An 18219-nucleotide genomic window follows, 5' to 3' on the forward strand; every position below is an offset into this window, starting at 1 on the left:
TAAAAGCCCTGGCTGATCTTCCAGAGGATCCAGGTTCAATTCTCAGTACCCATGTGGCTGTTAGCAGTCATCTGTAACTCCAGTCCCAGAAGAGAGAACGACCTCTTCTGGCTTCCATGGGAACCACACATGCATATGGTGTACAAAACATACAGACACAACACCCAGGCATTTAAAATAAATAAACAGTGTGGCTGGTTTAGCGAACAGGTGTCACCTCCATCAGTCAGGTGGTTATGACCCCAGGAGGAGACATGTTGCTATACAAGAATTTTCAAGAATACTAATTAGGGGTGCTAAGTTCCCTTGTTCCTGGTACACTGTCTTTAAGGCACCTGTGACTTAGATTTCAGTATTTTCCTAGCTCCTTTGATCACTAATCCTCCAGGAATGCAAGAATTCTCAGCATAGATGTCTAGCCATATGTAGTTTGTCCTTTTGTCTCTCTCCCTCAACTACTTTTATTATAGAAATAGGTTGATACAAGACACAACAAATACGGACAAGTGATAAAGATACAAGTAGAAACTGCACCCTTTCCACACATTAACCAATGGGGATCACACCCGTGAGCAAGGCAGCCGATTTCACCCACCACTCAGAGGCCCTGCTTGCGGGCCTTTCCAGGCAGAGCTCACACCAGTGTTCTCTCACCCCACAGAGGGCAACGTGTGTCAGTGACAGGGATGGAAATGACATCTAAAGACTGGCAAAACCACATCAAATACAGTCTGCTAAAAGCACACAACGGTACAACAGAGAATTCTGAGATGTTAAGAACCCCATATGTAAGTCTTTAATACCAGCACCCCCGAGGCAGAGGCAGGCAGATCTATAGAGTGAGTTTCAAGATGGACAGGGCTAGACAAAGAAACCCTGTCTGGAGAAACAAAAACAAAAATAAGAACAAACAAAAAGAACCCCACTTATTAGTGAACATTTGTTGAAAGATCAAATTTCTAGCACTAGGCAGTAAAAAAAGAACTAAAGCCACTGCCTGGGACAGTTAGGCATACCTGGTTATGAAAAAGTTGAAGGGGCCGGGCGATGGTGGCGCACGCCTTTAATCCCAGCACTCGGGAGGCAGAGGCAGGCAGATCTCTGTGAGTTCGAGACCAGCCTGGTCTACAGAGCTAGTTCCAGGACAGGCTCCAAAGCCACAGAGAAACCCTGTCTCGAAAAACCAAAAATAAAAAGTTGAAGGGAAGCTGGAGAAATAGCTCAATGTCTCTCTGCCCCTGCCCCTTAAGGTCCTTTTGGTACCTTAAAGGGGTAGCTCATGACCACCTGTACTCCTCCATGGGAATCCAGTCTTTGGCCTTGGAGGGCGTCAGCATACAACACTTCAGGTGTGGCACCTTTAATCCCAGACCGAGGGACAGAAAGGCAGGCTATCTCTGTGAGCTCAGGGCTCCAAGCCTGGTACATGTAGTAAGTATCTTTCTGATAGAAGGTTTTACTCTCTAGCCCAGGCTGGCCTTGCCTCCTCCCACCTTAGCCACCTTGTAAAGCTGGAATTGCAGGCAAAAGACACCAGGTTTAGGTTTTAAAAAGAACTCCCGAGGAATGGAGAAAGGAAGGGATATTTTTATCCTATTATGGAAATGTGGAAGACGGGTTTGTTAAAATTACAAACTTATGGTATTCCCTCGGGCTAGATAATATATTTTCCTTCCATCCTGCAGCTTAGGAAGTGGGGAGCTCCTCTGTCTATGTAATTCCCAGCACTGAACAAAAGGGAGGCCAGATAGCATGGGTTCACTTCACAAATAGACAAACACAGAGGCAGAATAAAGAGGCTGAGAACTATTTAGCTTTACAACATGTTATTTATACAGTAAGGTCTAAAACTATGCCACCAGAAACTTAGAAAAAAAATCAGAATTATACACTGGGAGTGTCGCATAGGGACACAGGTCAAAAAATAATTTTCCCTAGGAATGCTGGGAAGTATCTCCTGAGATGGGTGTTCACTTTTTCTCTAAAGGAAGAGAGAAAGAAAGAAGAAAGAAAGAAGAAAACGAGAATAAGAAACCATTCTAGAAATAGTTGTATAAGACACAGGGTTTAACGTATGAGGTTTCTGTAATGAGAAAATGAAGCCTGGTATGGTGGAAGCCATCTTTCCTCTCTCAGCACTTGGGAGGCAGAGCCAGGGGGAAATCTCTGTGAATTCAAAGCTAGCCTGGTCTTCTTCACAGAAGGTTCCTGGACACCATGGATACTGGGGGACCTCACCCCTCAAAAGAAAAAAATAAAAGGCCTCCCAGAAACCAGAGGCGTGGGACCCCCTGGAGGTGAAGTTAGAGGACAATCAGCTGGGAACCAAACCCCAGCCCTCGGCAGGAAGCACCAACTGCGGATCCATCTCTCTGACACCTTAGCCTGCATTTCAGCAAGTCCTCCAGGTGAGTGTCACACTCAGAGTCGGGCAGAGAGAACAACTTCACACTCACTCTTCATCTAGGCTTTCTGGGCACAAAACTGTAGCGAGCTGCATGGAATCACACCTGATGGAGATGTATAATCAACTCCTATGGCTAAAGTCTGACTCATGCCTGATCACGCAATGATCATCAGCTGCTTGCATATGCGTGGGCCTATGGGCAGTGCCCACCTGGCAATCCGGGATTGGCAGCCATGCTGGGAGAGGTTTGCCCGGGGAGAGAGGAGAGAGGAGAGAGGAGAGAGAGAGAGAGAGAGAGAGAGAGGGAGGGAGGGAGGGAGGGAGGGAGGGAGGGGGGGAGAGGGGGTAAGGGGGGANGGGAGAAGGAGAAGGAGATAGATTGCTGTGAATAAAGTCCTGAAAACTGCTGCAAGAAGAGCTCCGGGTGTTGCGTTTTTCCTTGCTGGTCGAGGGTGGACGTGAAACAAAACAAAAACATCTACATCCCCATAGAAACGAATGAAGCACATAACCTCCCGCCGTACAAGTGAAACACCGATTACAAGTAAAAAATAAGCACGGTAACCTAGCAACGATCTTAATGGTGGTAGGAGCATCCATCCTCCAGGGGATGGTCTCAAGAGGAAACGTGCAATATTCTACCTAAGAAAATAGGCTGTATGTATAATTAGGCTCATGGAAAATTAACAAATCACCTAAAAATAATAATTAACATCTCAGTGACTTATCTTCAGGTCCCTACTAAGAAAAGTTTTCTTTCTGATTTCCCTTCAAACCAGCAAAATAAACGTGATGCTGGTGCCGTTCCTGACAGACATGACTCAGAGCTGCTACCTCTGCCTTTTATTTTCTGGGTAAATTTATAATTTCAGATCACTGTCCCTCGGCATTTGGGACCGGAAACTAGTAAGTGAAGTGGTCATCTTTACTTCCTGCCATGAGCTGCTATGAGGAGCCTAGTGGGGAAGGATGCTGGCATCGATAGGCACAGCGAATTCCGAAGGGCGTCAGCGGTTCAGGTGCCACTCACACGCTGTTAGTTCCGAATCCAAAGACTCACGTTTGGAAAGCTTGTCTCCCATCTCGTGGCTCTATTACGGGCTGCAGAGCCTTTTGTAGGTGGGGAAGGATGGCAAGGTAAGTCCCTCAGAGTGGGCCTCCGAAGGTGAAACCCAGCTCCCGTCCTGGCCTCACTCTGGCTTCCCGTGAACAGCTCCACATGCCTGTAGCCATGGGCTGAAACCACTGCAACCATTTTCCCAAATGAAGGTTTCTTTCTACAAGCTGTTCCTTTGTCGGGTACTGTGGTTACAGCAGTACAAAAAGATGTAATATAGATTAACCATGACGAAGCCATTCCCAATAACAAGTCATTTCTTTTTCCTTTTCTTTGAGTGTGAATTATAAAATAATGAAATAGGGTTTTTTTCCTTTTAGAGATTTATTTACTTTATTTTATGTGTGAGTGTTCCATCTACATGTACACCTTTATCCCAGAGGAAGGCATCAGATCCCACATAGACGGGTATGAGCCTCCATGTGGTTGCTGGGAACTGAACTCAGGACCTCTGGAAGAGCAGCCTGTGCTCTTAACCACTGAGCCCCGAATCTCTCCAGCCCCGAAACAGGGGTTCTTATGGAGAAATTAACTATGATGCCTCTGATAGAAAACTCTGGAGACTGTTCGGTTATGGAGGCAGCAGTGGGTTGGGGGAGAAGACAGGGCACAGCGCTGGGTCAGAAAGCAAGTGAAACCCAGAAAGAGGGAACCCGCTTGTCCCTCAAGCTTTGCACTGTGTTAGGTGAGTCAGATGTGGCACTGGCGGGCAGAGGAGCTGCTGGGTAGGTGGACTCGCAGCAGAACCTGAATTTTTTTTTAAAAAATCATTTTCTTCAACTGATGGTTTTGCCTACAGATGTGTATGCACAGCACATTCAGGGACCACATCAGAAGAGGCGGTCAGACCCCCCGAATTGCCATGGATGGTGGTGAGCCACCACGTGGGTGCTGAGAAATGAAGCCAGGCCCCCTGCATGAGCAACCAGTGCTCCCAACCACTGAGCCACCCCTCCAGCTCCCAGAGTTTTCTTTTTAAAATTAATTATTTATGTGTATTGGTGTTTTGTCTGCATGTATGTCTGGGTGCCCTGTGCATGCAGTGTTGGAAGAAGCCAGGAAAGGGTGCTGGTTCCCAGGGACCTGGAGTCACAGACATGTGATAGCAACCACACATGGGTGCTGGAATGGAGTCTGGGTCCCCCTGGAAGAACAGCCAGTGCTCTTGCCTGTTGAGTCTCTCTCTAGCCTCTCAGGTTTGGTTTTAAGTGGGGCGTTCATTTGGAGCGCCAGTTCTGAGACACTACTATCTTTGGACCACATCCAAATAGAACTAATGATAGATAATTTCAAATGAGATTTAGCAGTTACTACAATTGTTTTAATTAAATGTTTTAACAAATTGTATTTAGATAATTTACTTATGCATGCTACAGTGAGCTGCACGTAGAGATCAAGGACAACTTGAGAAGAGTTGGTTCTCTCCTTCCACCATGTGGGTTCCAAGGATCTAACTCCAGCTGTCCCCTCTGGCACCGTTACCCGCTGAGCTGCCCTCCTGGCACAGTGACTATGTTTATACACACACACATATACACACACACACATATACACACATACATACACATATATACTATGTACACATATATATATGAAATATTTCACTGTCCTAGTTAGGGTTTCTATTGATCTGATACAACACCGACCATAGGAACTTGGGGAAGAAAGGGCTTATTTCAGCTTTCAATGTGTATTCTATCATCCAAGGAAGCCAGGGCAGGAACCCGGAGGTCATGTGCCGCTTACTGGCTTGCTCCTTCCGGCTTACTCAGCCTGCTTCCTCACAGCCCACAGGACCAGCAGCCCTAAAGGTGGCGCCACCCAGTGAGCTGGACCTTCCCACAGGTCACACCGCTGGGGGCCTTGTCTCAGCAGAGGTTCCCTTTTCTAAGAGACTCTCGCTGGGGTCAAGGCGACACAAAGTTAACCAACACTCATTGTTCTGCAAACGTGACCCGTCACCCCGACACTTGTGACATGTATTCGCAGTAAGAGTCTGGATGGCCAATTAGAATTCACAGTGAAATACCACTAAGCATTTTAAAAATGCCTATCACTCAACCACGTAAAGACTTATAGCAGAAAATGTCACGTTATTATTCTAAGCAGACAACTCTGGGGGGCAGGGGTCAGGGGTGCATCTGTACATAAGCCTGGCTAAGCTCACTGAGGCGTGAAAGTGAAAGCGGGCTGGTAGGGATGAATGAGATGGGGGAGTGGGGACACGGGGAGGGCGACAGGGTCTGGGAGAAGATGATCAAAAACGTCACATGCTCCATTGATACATGCTAGTGAAAGCTAAGGAAAACATTTGGCTATTTTAAGAATAGAAAGGGAAAATAAGCATTTAACCTATATTACTTTATATTCGTGATACTGTGCTGCTTATGCATGTAATAACCTCTAATGAGCCTTTTATAATGTTCACAAAATGTATCTCCCAATTGCTCCTTCCCCCATATTAAAACTACATCCTCTAGCCCCGAAGCAGCCCAGGATCACTTTTGTATGCTGTAGGTATGGAGACTGAGATCAGCGAGAGCTTTTAACTTTCATTTCCAGCGCCGGTTGTCATGGCAACCTAAACCTTATAAATACCATGAAGAGGCAGTAAATGTGAATCCTTAAAAATAGCCTTGCCTTGAGAAACACAGGAGAACGGCCGGGCCAAATGACTAAAATGTCAAGCGAAAGGCTAATATTCTAGTCATTTCCAAGTCAGCCTTGTGGCCCCAAAATGGGTCTGCACACGGTATATATAGCATTTTGGTAATCACTGTTATTAGAGCTAATTGTTACAATTCAGAAGCAGACTCGATTATCTTATGTAATTACATTCGTTCACGATAGCCAAGAAACAGGCAGCTCGTGCTCGGTCTTCTGAAGGCAGCTTTGACCAGTGAGAAACGTTTAGGTGCCTAACTAGCAAGGTTCCTGACGCGGTGCAGACCGAGGGCATGCCTTCTCTCTTCCTGTGACACGGTCACCCCCTAAATGTTCACCAGTTAGCATCTCTGGGGCTCCTCCCTAGTGACAGACTGGTGATCCTGCCCTGCCTGGCTCTGCTCTTGGAGCACGACGGTACCTTTGTAGAAGAGAACCACGATCTTCTGGAAGGCCTTCATGAAGTGGATGTTGTCGTAGCAGTATTCCTGAACCTTCTGCAGCAGGACGAGCTCCGACTGGCCTTGGGAACTGAACACAGCCAGCAGGGGAGCGTATTGCTGGAACAGAGCAGAGGGCAAAAGGTGAGACCTGGAGGCCCGTTTCAGGGTTGTATGCCAGTGGCCCTCACTAGATTATTGTCATTGTACCCACTAAAAAGAGACAAAATGAGACTCCATTTTGATTCCAGATGACGGCGGAACCCACTGTGTACACTGGTGAGCACTGTGGATGTTGGAATTGCATCCTCGGGGCTATGGTGCAGCACACCTCTGCAGTCAGGACGGTGGGATTCCACTTCCTGAAGTCCCACACGAAAGGTCTCTTGCTGTTGTTCCTACACCCCCAGTGTCTTTGGTTGTCCGCTGGTCGAGTTAGCCATCGCTTTCTTCCTCATCTCCCTTTCCTGGAAAACCCCATCACTGTGCCGGAACAGATGGTTCTCACTCCTCTCCTCTTACCCCACAAACCCCCGATGTCATCATCTACGGCCGCCTGGTTCACACTCTGACCCTGACTTCCTAACTGAATTCTACGTGCAAGCCCTACGGTTTCCACTTGCCTTAATGCACAGGCATGCTGATCTATGCCTGAAACACACAACCGACAATCAATTTACTTCTTTCATTCCAATGTCCATTCATGGTTTACTTAACAAAAGGCTTGGGTATTTGTCCACATGAAATACAGTCAGTAATTAGCTCACGTTTCTCTGTTTCTCTTTAATGTATGACCCTGACAGTTGACTGTGTGGATGCTTGTGATGTTTTTACTGAGAGTCCACTTTGAGATGTTTCATGTTCTCCTATTTGAAACATTTTAGGTAGTGGCAGATGTGAAAAAAAAAATGTAGGCAGGCTATGTTTAATTCGGTTCTGAAGAAATACAGTTGGCATACACTTGCTCTTCTGTTTCCCCATTTGTGACAAGGTCCTTTGTACCCCAGACTGGCCTTGAACTGATTGATCTTCCTGCCTCCACACTTCTGAGTGTTGGAGTTTTAGGAGCGTGGCACCATGCCCAGCTCGGCCGCTCATACCCTCAGAGGGCAGAGCAGACCCCCCCAGGGATGGCTCTGATTTAAGACTCATTACCTTTAGGTGCTTAAGAGCTTGCTCCGCCACGAGCTCCTCCTTCTTGTTCCATTCCACAGCATTCATGATGCAGGTCCACAGAAGCCCGATCACGGCTGTTTCCGGAAGATCGTTCCTTTTCATCTCCTCTTTGACATAAAGCACCACCTACGTTTCATGGAGAGACAGTTAGTGAGCAACAGCAGACCAAATATAAGGCTTAGAAGCCGGGGTTATTTCTCTCGAAGGCAAGGTCAGTAAGAGGTGTGGGGCAGGGAGGGAAGGGCTGCGCTCTCAGTGTCTCTGTTCCTGATGCACACCCTCAAATGACAAGATGGAAGAAAGCTAGGAAATCTACTTTTACCTTGTCAACTTAGTTCTAGACAAAAGCTGCTGGATGACATGGACTAAGAGAAAGGCTGGAAGGGTAGGGATGAACCCCGTGGGTTCAGTAGGATGGGGCATGTGCGTCTTTCTTCGGGTTTGAAGAAAGCAACAGGTCTGTGAATTTTTATCCCTACTTTTCAAAATTAAATTTCTTGATGTCTTGGGCTTGTATAAATCCATTCTCTACAATGCATTTTGAAATTCCTACTCTTGAGATTCCCATGCCCCACTCAGGGAAAAGTCAACCGGTAAAAAAACTGTAAGCACAGGGGCACCTCCCTCCTCTCCTTACAGACAGGGAAACTTAGCCTGCTGGTGGTGGTGCACGCTTTTAATCCCAGCTCTCAGGACGCAGAGACAGGCGGGCGGATCTTTCTGTGTGAGCTCGAGACCAGCCTGGTCTACAGAGCAAGTTCCAGGACAGCCAGAACTGTTACACAGACAAACCCTGTCTCGGAAAACCAAAATCAAGAACAAACCTCAGACAGGGGAACTTGCTTTGTAGGTAAGGATGGCCCTGAACTTCTGTTCCTCCTCCCTCTACCCTCTAAACTGCTAAGACTGGACACCACACCTGGATTACGAGGTGCTGGACCCAAAGGCTCATGCATGTCAAGCAAGCATTCTACCAAGTAAGCCACACCCCCAAATTCTGCCTTTTTCTTTGATTCACGCCAGTCTAGCAATATCCAGCAGGTTATCTCATCTCTCCTTTCAATAATGAAGACTTAGTCTCAGTTCTCAGTTCTGAATGCAGGCCCGCCGAACAGTGTTCCATTCATACTCAGGCGCCGTGCCTTTTTCTTGATACAGTCAATTACAGGCAGGGTCCTCAAAGTGACTAAAAGCCATACAGTGTCTTTGGTATGCTACCCTGTAACTAACAACACACCCTCTTTCTGTTTTTTTTTTTTTTTTTTTTTCCTGTGAGAAGACAACTGTTTTTTATTACTTCTGCTCTGAAGTTCAGAAACAAAAGAGTGGGTCGAGTAGCTCTCAAGTGGCTGGACCATTCTCGGGCTTAGAGCTGCCTGCCGTTCCTAGCATGAGGCAGAGCAGGGGGCAGGCCTGCACCTAAAAGCGGCACTATGGCTTCCCCATCGCTCCCTGCCCCCATAGAAGTCATGCAACACTCTAGTTTGAATAGCGTTGGAAACACTGCTCGCTGTAAGGCGCAGATGCATGGGCATTTGTTGTTCTAACACCTCCACCTGGTGGACAGTTGTCAGCGTGAGCTTCTCTGGCTCTCAACCTTTCAAAAAGCCAGGCGAGGCTTAGAGCAGAGTAGGTACAGTTGGGGTGAGGGATTTGGGAGTAAGGAGAAGGAGGACTCCCAGCTTAAGTTTATCATACCATATAAAAAGGTGTTTCTCAGCCTAAAGAATGCCTTTCCAGATACATAAACAGTCATTAACAATCATCTAATACATAGCAAATTATGCTGAAACAATTCCAAAACCTGTGGCTTTTACACAGCCTTTATAAAGGGGTTGCTGGCCGAAATGATTGTTCCCTGTATGGAATTGTGTTTTCTTTTCCAAGGTGTTGGAATGTAATTCAGTGGTGGCCCTCTTGCTGTATTTTATGAAGTCCTGAGTTGGACTCCATTCACCACGAAAAGAGAAACAAGCCCACACATTCATACCCAGTGATGCGAAGTGCCCAGCCTAGACACTACACACAGCTGATGCCTAACTCCAGAGAGAATCCACCATAAAACAGAAAGGCCACACTATGGGGTTTTCTAACGGCAGATAGATGGCCAAGTCTGTAAGTTGGTGAAACAGTTTGATTTTCATAGCAGCCGGGTAAAGTAGGGCATTTGAACCAAAATAACATTAATTTCTAGAATACCCCAAAATGTAATAAAAGAGGATTCTGAATGAATACTTTGAGACAAGTCCTAGGGAAAAGGGGATAATGTATAGCGAAAAGGGAGCAAAAGCTGTGCTATATGACCTATGTAATCCCTGCCGTTTGTATTGGTATTCACACGCATGCATGCACGCACACACACACATACCATCCTGCATCATTTTGACAGTGCTGGACACGAAAACCATAGTCTCATGAATGCTTATTCAAGCGCTCTGAACACACCTGTACCCATCAACCATGTCCACTGTATTGGAGGTCATCATGGCCTCCTACCTCCCCGAGGGCCCCACCCCTACCCTTCACCCCCATGTGTTACACCTGTCTTCACCATGGCCTCCTACCTCCCCGAGGGCCTCCACCCCTACCCTTCACACCCATGTGTTATAGTGGACCTCACCATGGCCTCCTACCTCCCCGAGGCCCCCACCCCTGCCCTTCACCCCCATGTGTTACACCTGTCTTCACCATGGCCTCCTACCTCCTTGATGGGGCATTCCTGAGACAGTCGCTCTTGAAGCTCCTTCTGCAGTTCCTTCCTGGTGCCCAGAGACTGCTGGACTCTGAGAAAGTCCGACAGCTCCTTCAGCCCTGCATCAGTGAAGTATTTAGCAAAATGGTCCACACTCTGTCTGTTCACTGGGAAGAGTTCCTGAAGGAGAAAAGGGGACGAGTGAACTCCAAGCGGCTCAGGTTAGGATGGATTTCCCATGTTAATGTTCTTGTGGTCTCGCACGCAGACAAGGACTGCTCCACGGGAGAGCACTAGTCCTAGACAGCCACTGAGTTGAGCGCCTTTAATAACAAGTCCATGTTATAGAGGACTGCCTCACGCAGACACACTTGCTGTGCTCACTGGAACCAGACCCCCCTTTCTTTCACTTTAATCAATAGCAACACAAGACTAAATTTGCTCGACTACATGAAAAATAAAAACTCTCGTGGAAAAGTGGTGGCGAACGCCTTTAGTCCCTGCACTCGGGAGACAGAGGCAAGCGGATCTCTGCAAGTTCCAGGTCAGCATGATCTACAGAGCAAGCTCCAGGATGGCCAAGGCTGTACACTGCCTTGAAAAACCCAAAAGAAACCCCAAAACAAAACAAAACAAAAACCAAAACGGAATGGTGCTCGAGTTGCTTTTATTGAGAAGAAAAACCCGACATCATTAGCTGCTCACATTGCTCCTTTGACTGAGTTCAAGTTTCTTTCTGTACAGCTGAAATGATCGGAAACACCAGGGAAGACACCAGTGGCTCCTCCTCCCCAAGGACCTCCAGTTTCACCCTAAGCATTGCCGCTCCTCCGATTCAGACCAGAAAAGGAGCAGCGGGATTCTCATCCTCCGCTAACATCAGTGGCTCTCAATTCAGTTGAGAATGAGGCCCCATCTAAACTTGCCTCGCCAACTGCTCAGTTTCTTACATAATTCTTGTGGATTTTTTTTTTCTTAGTAGTTGTTAAAACAGCAATAAAAAAAGAGCAAAACACCCTAGTGGCTCTCATATTCTCATCACTTCATTTTACCCTACCCGGCTTGGCACCTGCTCAGTAGCACTTAGTCACAGCCTCATCCTGGGTGACTCCAGCACCCAACTATGGAATGAAGGCCATTTTCAAACTGCTGTCAAGTATGAAGAACAGACACGTGCTTTCCATTGGCTAGATCTGCATGCGTACAGTCAATGATTCTTTAACTTATCTCAGTGGAAAGACCTGCCATCATGGGGCTGCTGCCAGGGGGAGGACCACTATCATCTGTCCATCATCCATTTCTATCCATCTATATCTATCTATCTATCTATCTATCTATCTATCTATCTATCTAATCTATCTACCTACCTATCATCTATCTACCTACCTATCATCTATCTACCTACCTATCATCTATCTACCTACCTATCATCTATCTATCTATCTATCTATCTATCATCTATCTATCTATCTAATCTATCTACCTACCTATCATCTATCTATCTATCTATCTATCTATCTATCTATCTATCTATCATCTATCCATCCATCCATCTATCTATCATCTATCTATCTATCTATCTATCTATCTATCTATCTATCTATCTATCCATCCTTCTATGTATCTAACGAATGTGTTTATACACATGCAGGCCATATGATGGTCTGTCTGTCTGTGTTTGCATCCCTGATAATTTTTTTAATACAGGGATATGCATGTATCAGATAGATGGAAATAAAGATGTGACCTCTTCCCCAAGATGATGCCTTGATACAATCACTTCTACCCAAACGATTGGCCAAGATAAAAAGAGAAGGGATTAATGTGGCTCACAGTTGGGGATAGCCATGTCGCAGGAGTGTCTTGTTCACGCACCAACTAGGAAGCATAGAAAAGGCACGTCAACACTCAGCTCGCTCGCTCGCTCTCTTTCCCTCCTTGTTCGGCGCATCACAGTACCTACAGGATGTCTTACCAGCACAGAGCACTTCCTGCCCTGTTTCACCTTCTCTAGGAAAGCCCACATGCACTCCCAAAGGCTTCCTCATTACTGGCCTCAGGGTATTCTATTTACTTAGAATATATAAGGCTGTATGTAAAATTAGAATGGAATTAGTTTCTCCATGATAACGAGAAATAAAAGGAACACAGGCCAGAGGCTGCCACGTCACCGACATGACCCCACGCTGACAGGAGTAGAGCAGACAACCTCTGATGCACACACACTTACAAGCAGCCGCTTGTCCAAGTTGGCTTTCCGCAAGGAAGAGGTAACAGAATTGGCGTCCTTCTCTGCCATCCAGGCTTTGAAAAGCTTGACAGCAAATGAGGCCGCAATGCCTGTGAAAGGAAAACGAGAATGTCATTCCCGTGTGCAGAGACCCCTTGTGAGGCTGTACAAGGCAACAGTTCCGACCAGGTTTCCTGAAACGGCTAACAGCTAATTTGGGAGAGAAGAAAAACAGACAGACCTGCCCGCACAGCTCGCTTGTCCTACTACAAAGAAAGCATCTTTGTGAGAAAGAACCAGGGCATGATGGCTCATGCCTGTTACACCAGCAACAGGAAGCAGAGACAGGAGCATTGCTACAAAAGCCAGACCACCTGATCTGGTGAAAGTCTGGGGACAGGCAGGGCAACATGGTGATATCCCGCTTACAACAAAAACAGATGAACAACAGCAAAAAAAAAAAAAAAAAAAAAAAAAAAAAAAAAAAAAAAAAAAAAAAAAAAAAAAAATCAACAAGGAAAATAAATTAAAATACTTTTCAGCACATGCTTTTAATCCCAGCACTGGGAGGCAGATTTCTGTGAGTTCAAGGCCAGCCAGGGCCACACAGAGAAACTGTCTCAAAACACAAAAAGTTTTCAGAGCAGGGCTCCTGATGTCAATCTGGTATGACTTAACTACTCATGTGTTCATTTATTCACGTTTACTTAGTGTGCAGGCCAGAGGTAGCACTGGGCATTGTTCCTCAGAAGTCCATCTTGTTTTCCGAGACAGGGTCTCGTCACTGGCCTGAGGCTCCCCAGCTAGGGAAGGCTTATTGGGTAGTAAACCCCAGGAATCCTCCTATGTCTGCTTCTCACACTGGAACAACCAACCGTAACACCAGGCCAGGGTTTCTACATGGCCAATAAATTATAGTATACCTAAAAAGCACTAATTGCAAGAGCTCACAGTACCAAAAGTCCGACTGATGGCCTCTAGGGTCACCTGATGACCTTTAGGGTCACCTGCTGGCTTTAAAATCACCTGAAGGCTTCTAAGGTCACCTGATAGCCTCTAAAGTCACAGGTTTGTAAACCTGGATGAAACTCAGAGGATAAAGCTGTGCTCACAAATTCTGGCTAACTACTGGAGATGTTTGGGGTAAAACCTGCCTGACTTACTTTCAGGGTATGAATACATAAAATATTCTATGTTCAAAGAACGGCAGTGAATGACCGCAGCTCCTGGCGGCGCTAAGACGACCACTGGCCATTTGTGCCGTCTGTTCTGTGTCATCTTTACTAGAAAACACAACGGTCAGACAACCGGAGAAACCTCTGCTGCTCTGCCCCACACGCTTACTTGATGTGGGAGTGTCATACAACAATCTGTTGATTTCATTGGTTAAGCAATAAAGAAACTCCTTGGCCCTGATAGGTTAAAACATAGGTGAGAGGAATAAACAGAATAGGATGCTGGGAGGAAGAGGAAGTGAGCTCAGACTCTGCTCTGCTCCTCTGCTCTCTGAGGCAGAGACACCAGGCTCTACTCTCCCAGGCAGCTCAGACCCAGGATGGACGTAGGCTAGAATCTTCCCGGTAAGCGCACCTTGGGGTGCTTACACACATTATTAGAAATGGGCTAAATTAATATGTGAGAATTAGCCTAGAAGAGGCTAGATAGAAATGGGCCAAGCAGTTTTTAAATGAATACAGTTTGTGTGTTGTTATTTCAGGGCATGAGCTAGCCAGGCGGCCGGGGTGCTGGGGACGCAGCCCCGCCGCTCCTTATTTCAACACTTACTGCATTCAAGGATTGTGGGACTTAAGATCAGGAGATGCAGGCAAAGGATAGGAAAGCTGTGGTCAATCCGTCTCCTGGGAAAGGCATGCGAGGCTTCCGCTCTACTCATTCCTTTCGTGATTCTTTCAGCACAGGAGTTAAGATGCGGAGGAAGCCTACGTTTGATTGGGAGAGCCTAGAGGGTGTGACTCTGGAGTGCCCACTGCCATTGAGACTGCGCTGAAGCTGGACACCCTGGCGGACAGAACCACAGCCTGAGAATCTATTTAAGATTCAGACTCATTCATTTAGTGTGTTGTTGAGTTAGGGTTTTGCTGTGTAGCTCAGGCTGGCGGGCTAGGAACACATGGTTCCCCTGCCTCAGCTTTCTGAGCAGCCGGAATGACAGAAGTGTAGTTCAAGGGACAGTCAATGTGTTAAGTGACGTGAGTAAGGACTGACTGACAGTGACTGACAGGGATCTCTTGATGAGGATGGTCGCCAACCCTTCGATTCATACACCAGGTCTGCTGAAAATGGAACACTTCTGGAATTTTAAAAGCAATTTAGATAGATGCGTAGATGTAAATCAGGAAGCCACTCAGTCCCTTATCCATATTTGAATCATGATTACTTCCAAAATTAAACTATTGGCTAGTTAGCAGACAGTTTTTCTGGAACACTTCCAATTTCTGGATACATGTTTATATAGCATTTGATGAAGATTTATGGTGTAGTTGAAATATTTAACTGATTTTCCTAAATTGAATGTCTGCCTAGTATTGGTGGCATAAGCAGCTAGCAATATTCCTTTCTAGAAGAATTCTTATTTCGGTCAAGCCAGGTTGACCTCTGATGAGTCTCAGTGCTGGCACCTCTCATTGGCCACCACCTCAGTGACCTCAGCTATCCGCACCATCCCACTGGCAAGGCTCCTGGACCTATATGCTAAGACGCGCCTTACTGCTGAACACGGACAAGAGGGGGGTTTGTGCCAAAGCTGATCTGAGGACCCTTGACAATGATCGGGGACACCACTCTTGGGATGAAGTCTGGGGCATGAAAGATGTTCCTGTTCACTCTGATGTCCACCCTAACTTTACAGTTACTATTTCACTTAAAAGACACGGGGTCAGCAAAATGGCTCTGAGAACCCGAGTTCAATCCCTGGAATTTGTATAAAGGCAAAGCTAGCACAAGAAAGTTGTGCACAGATCGATGCATGCATGCTGTGGCATTACACACACACACACACCCACTACACACACCCCTAAGGAAATATGCTTATGTATTATACCCTCAAGAATCTTAAGCTGACTACTTTTGAAGATGAGCTCTCTTTCGGTGTCATTAGTGGCGAAACCTGGTCCTCCACGCATGCGAGGCAGGTGTTGAATCACTGAGCTACACCCTCACTCAAAGCACAAACTATAAACAGTATTAGTAGCTTATAGAATCAATATAAACTTTAATACAGTTAGGTAAGGAAGTAAAATTGAGACTATTCTGTAATCTGTTTTTTAAGAAAAAAATAAAGCGTGATTGAAATCTGAAGTTAAAAATAATCCATATTTAAGCCTATCACACTCTGTATTACAGGAGACACTCGATGGGAAACCCGGAAGGTTTTTGAAGTCACTCTCTTACTGAGTGGAATGATCCTATTTTCTTGGATGGCTATTACATAGGAGTTGAGCAAAGGCGTAATGTTGTAATCCTTTCCTAGTTAGGAGACGGTGAAGGATGAGGACAAAGCCACGATGCAAGCACAAGATCACTCCCATGGCAGAGACATTCTCCCCCCATTTTACTACAACCAATTTCAAACGCAAAAAGGTAAACAATCGAGTTCTACAAGCACCGCCCAACTTCTATAACGGCTGTTGTTAAAGATGTTATATTTTATGTACATGTGTGTACCTGGGTATTATATAAACACCGTATGTGTGCACGTGACCATGGGAGCCAGAAGAGGGCACTGGGTCCCCTGAACTGATGGAGGGATAAGTGGTTAGGAACCACCCGATGGTGTGGGAACTTAGTGTCAGCAAGGGTAGAAAGTGCTGTTGACTACTGAACCCCACTCCCCGCTTAGGTTATATTGACTAGCAAGGCAATTATCTTCTGCTGTGGTGGCTAGGGTAATTCAGTACAATCAATGTGTAAGGTGCCAACTGTACCTTCTTCTTCTGTGTGGAAACGGCTGATAACATGAGATACCCGGAAGGTCCTGAATTCTTCTCAGAAAAATACTTTCAAATGTCCTAGTGTTGACAATGAATAATGAATGATTCTAGAACCCTAACACTGTCGAGAATCTGCGCAATGCCAACTGCCTCTTGACTTGTTACTTTTTCCTAGCTACAACGGCCCTCTAGCCCTATGGGCGTGCATGGAGCTGGGCTGTCCTACACGCAGGAGGAAGATTTCCCAGAAGAAACAGATGTTCTCACAAAAGCTCCTTTAATTTATTTTTAAGGAAAATCACTGTTTTATGTTAAATTATAATTTGCATACCATTATCCTCCTACAAGAAGACAGCCCACTCTTGTTTTATTGTATAATCAATTACTGCAGCCGTGCAAACTGCCAAACTTTAGAACTCACGCACGCATCTTGCTGCCACAGTGATCTTGACTTGGAAAATATCCACTGTCCTTTGGACAATGAAGGCCTTTTTCCAAAGATATCTTAGCGTACATGTGTGCTTATGTATGTGCATGTATGTGTGCATGTGTGTATGTCTAAAGTCAGCAGAGTGTAGGCTACCCCGGAGCTGCAGTTAGAGCTGCTGGACACACACCCCACCCAGTCTTCCGCGAGAGCAGCAAGTGCTCTTGACTAGCACGCCACATCACTGCGGAGGTCTTAAAAATGTGACAAGAACCAACACCCGAGAACCCTGCCTTCATGTTTGTCTGCCTTCTTTGATTTAGGCAGGGCAATTGCTATGTAGTTCAGGCTGGCCTTGAGCCTGCGACGACCCCTTAGGCTTCAGCCTCCTGATAGGTCCCACAGATCTGAAGCTGAAATGGTTTAGAAGAGGTTTTCTGTCTCAGGGATCTTTTGAAAATGACTGGGATTTTATCTCCAAGGGCTAAAAGGTTCTACAAAGCACAAAGCAGTCCTGGAAAATAAAGTGTTTCACAAACCACAAGGGGCTGGGATCATTTGAGCTGGAAGAAATGGTTTGGACCTAACCAATTTCCAGGTGTTCACACTCTGCCTAAGGTTTTAGTTGGCAAGTAGAATTCGAATGCCAATATACAGCTGTGACATTCTTCTGATTCTTTATTATAAAAGTGAACTTTCTTATTTGGAGATATACGCGTGTAAACACACACACATGTGCAGAGCGCAGGCGGTTTTCTGTCTACAGCGCTTCTTTCCTTTCTGCCTCACATGCGACAATGTCTGTAGCGTCCCTTTCTTTTCCCCCTACGCAGATGACAAGACCCAAGTGCGATTACCTTCTTTGACTAAGCTGTCGGTGAAGAGACTGGTGAGGATGGTTGCCGGGAGGGTTCCATTGCCCAGCAGGATCCCGGACAGCATTGCCAACTTTGTCTGCTCTGCTTCAGAAAATGCTTTAAGGAAGAGGAGGAGCTGTGGGTCAAACAAAAGAGATCATGTCTATACGTGCAGACACCAGGGTAGGAAGACAATGCAATGAGAACATCCCACCACGTCTAGGTGAGGAAGCAGGTCACCGTATGGTGCAGCTGTCAC

General features: G+C 46.1%; 1 protein-coding gene across 1 annotated transcript in view; it reads right to left on the reverse strand.

Annotated features, from left to right (window-relative positions):
* Bzw2 (basic leucine zipper and W2 domains 2) overlaps positions 1–18219 on the reverse strand; it is a 49542-nt gene that overhangs the window by 3404 nt on the left and 27919 nt on the right. Inside the window, exons 6-10 of the mRNA XM_050158716.1 lie at positions 17961–18096; positions 12727–12836; positions 10506–10676; positions 7784–7930; positions 6610–6748 (exon numbers count right to left, since the gene is read on the reverse strand). Of these exons, the coding sequence (XP_050014673.1) occupies positions 6610–6748; positions 7784–7930; positions 10506–10676; positions 12727–12836; positions 17961–18096 (703 nt within the window). The remainder of the gene's footprint in view (positions 1–6609; positions 6749–7783; positions 7931–10505; positions 10677–12726; positions 12837–17960; positions 18097–18219) is intronic.

Source organism: Alexandromys fortis, unplaced genomic scaffold, assembly GCF_014885135.2.
Source record: "Alexandromys fortis isolate MF-2015 unplaced genomic scaffold, M_Fortis_MF-2015_v1.1 scaffold_101, whole genome shotgun sequence".
NCBI lineage: Eukaryota > Metazoa > Chordata > Mammalia > Rodentia > Cricetidae > Alexandromys > Alexandromys fortis.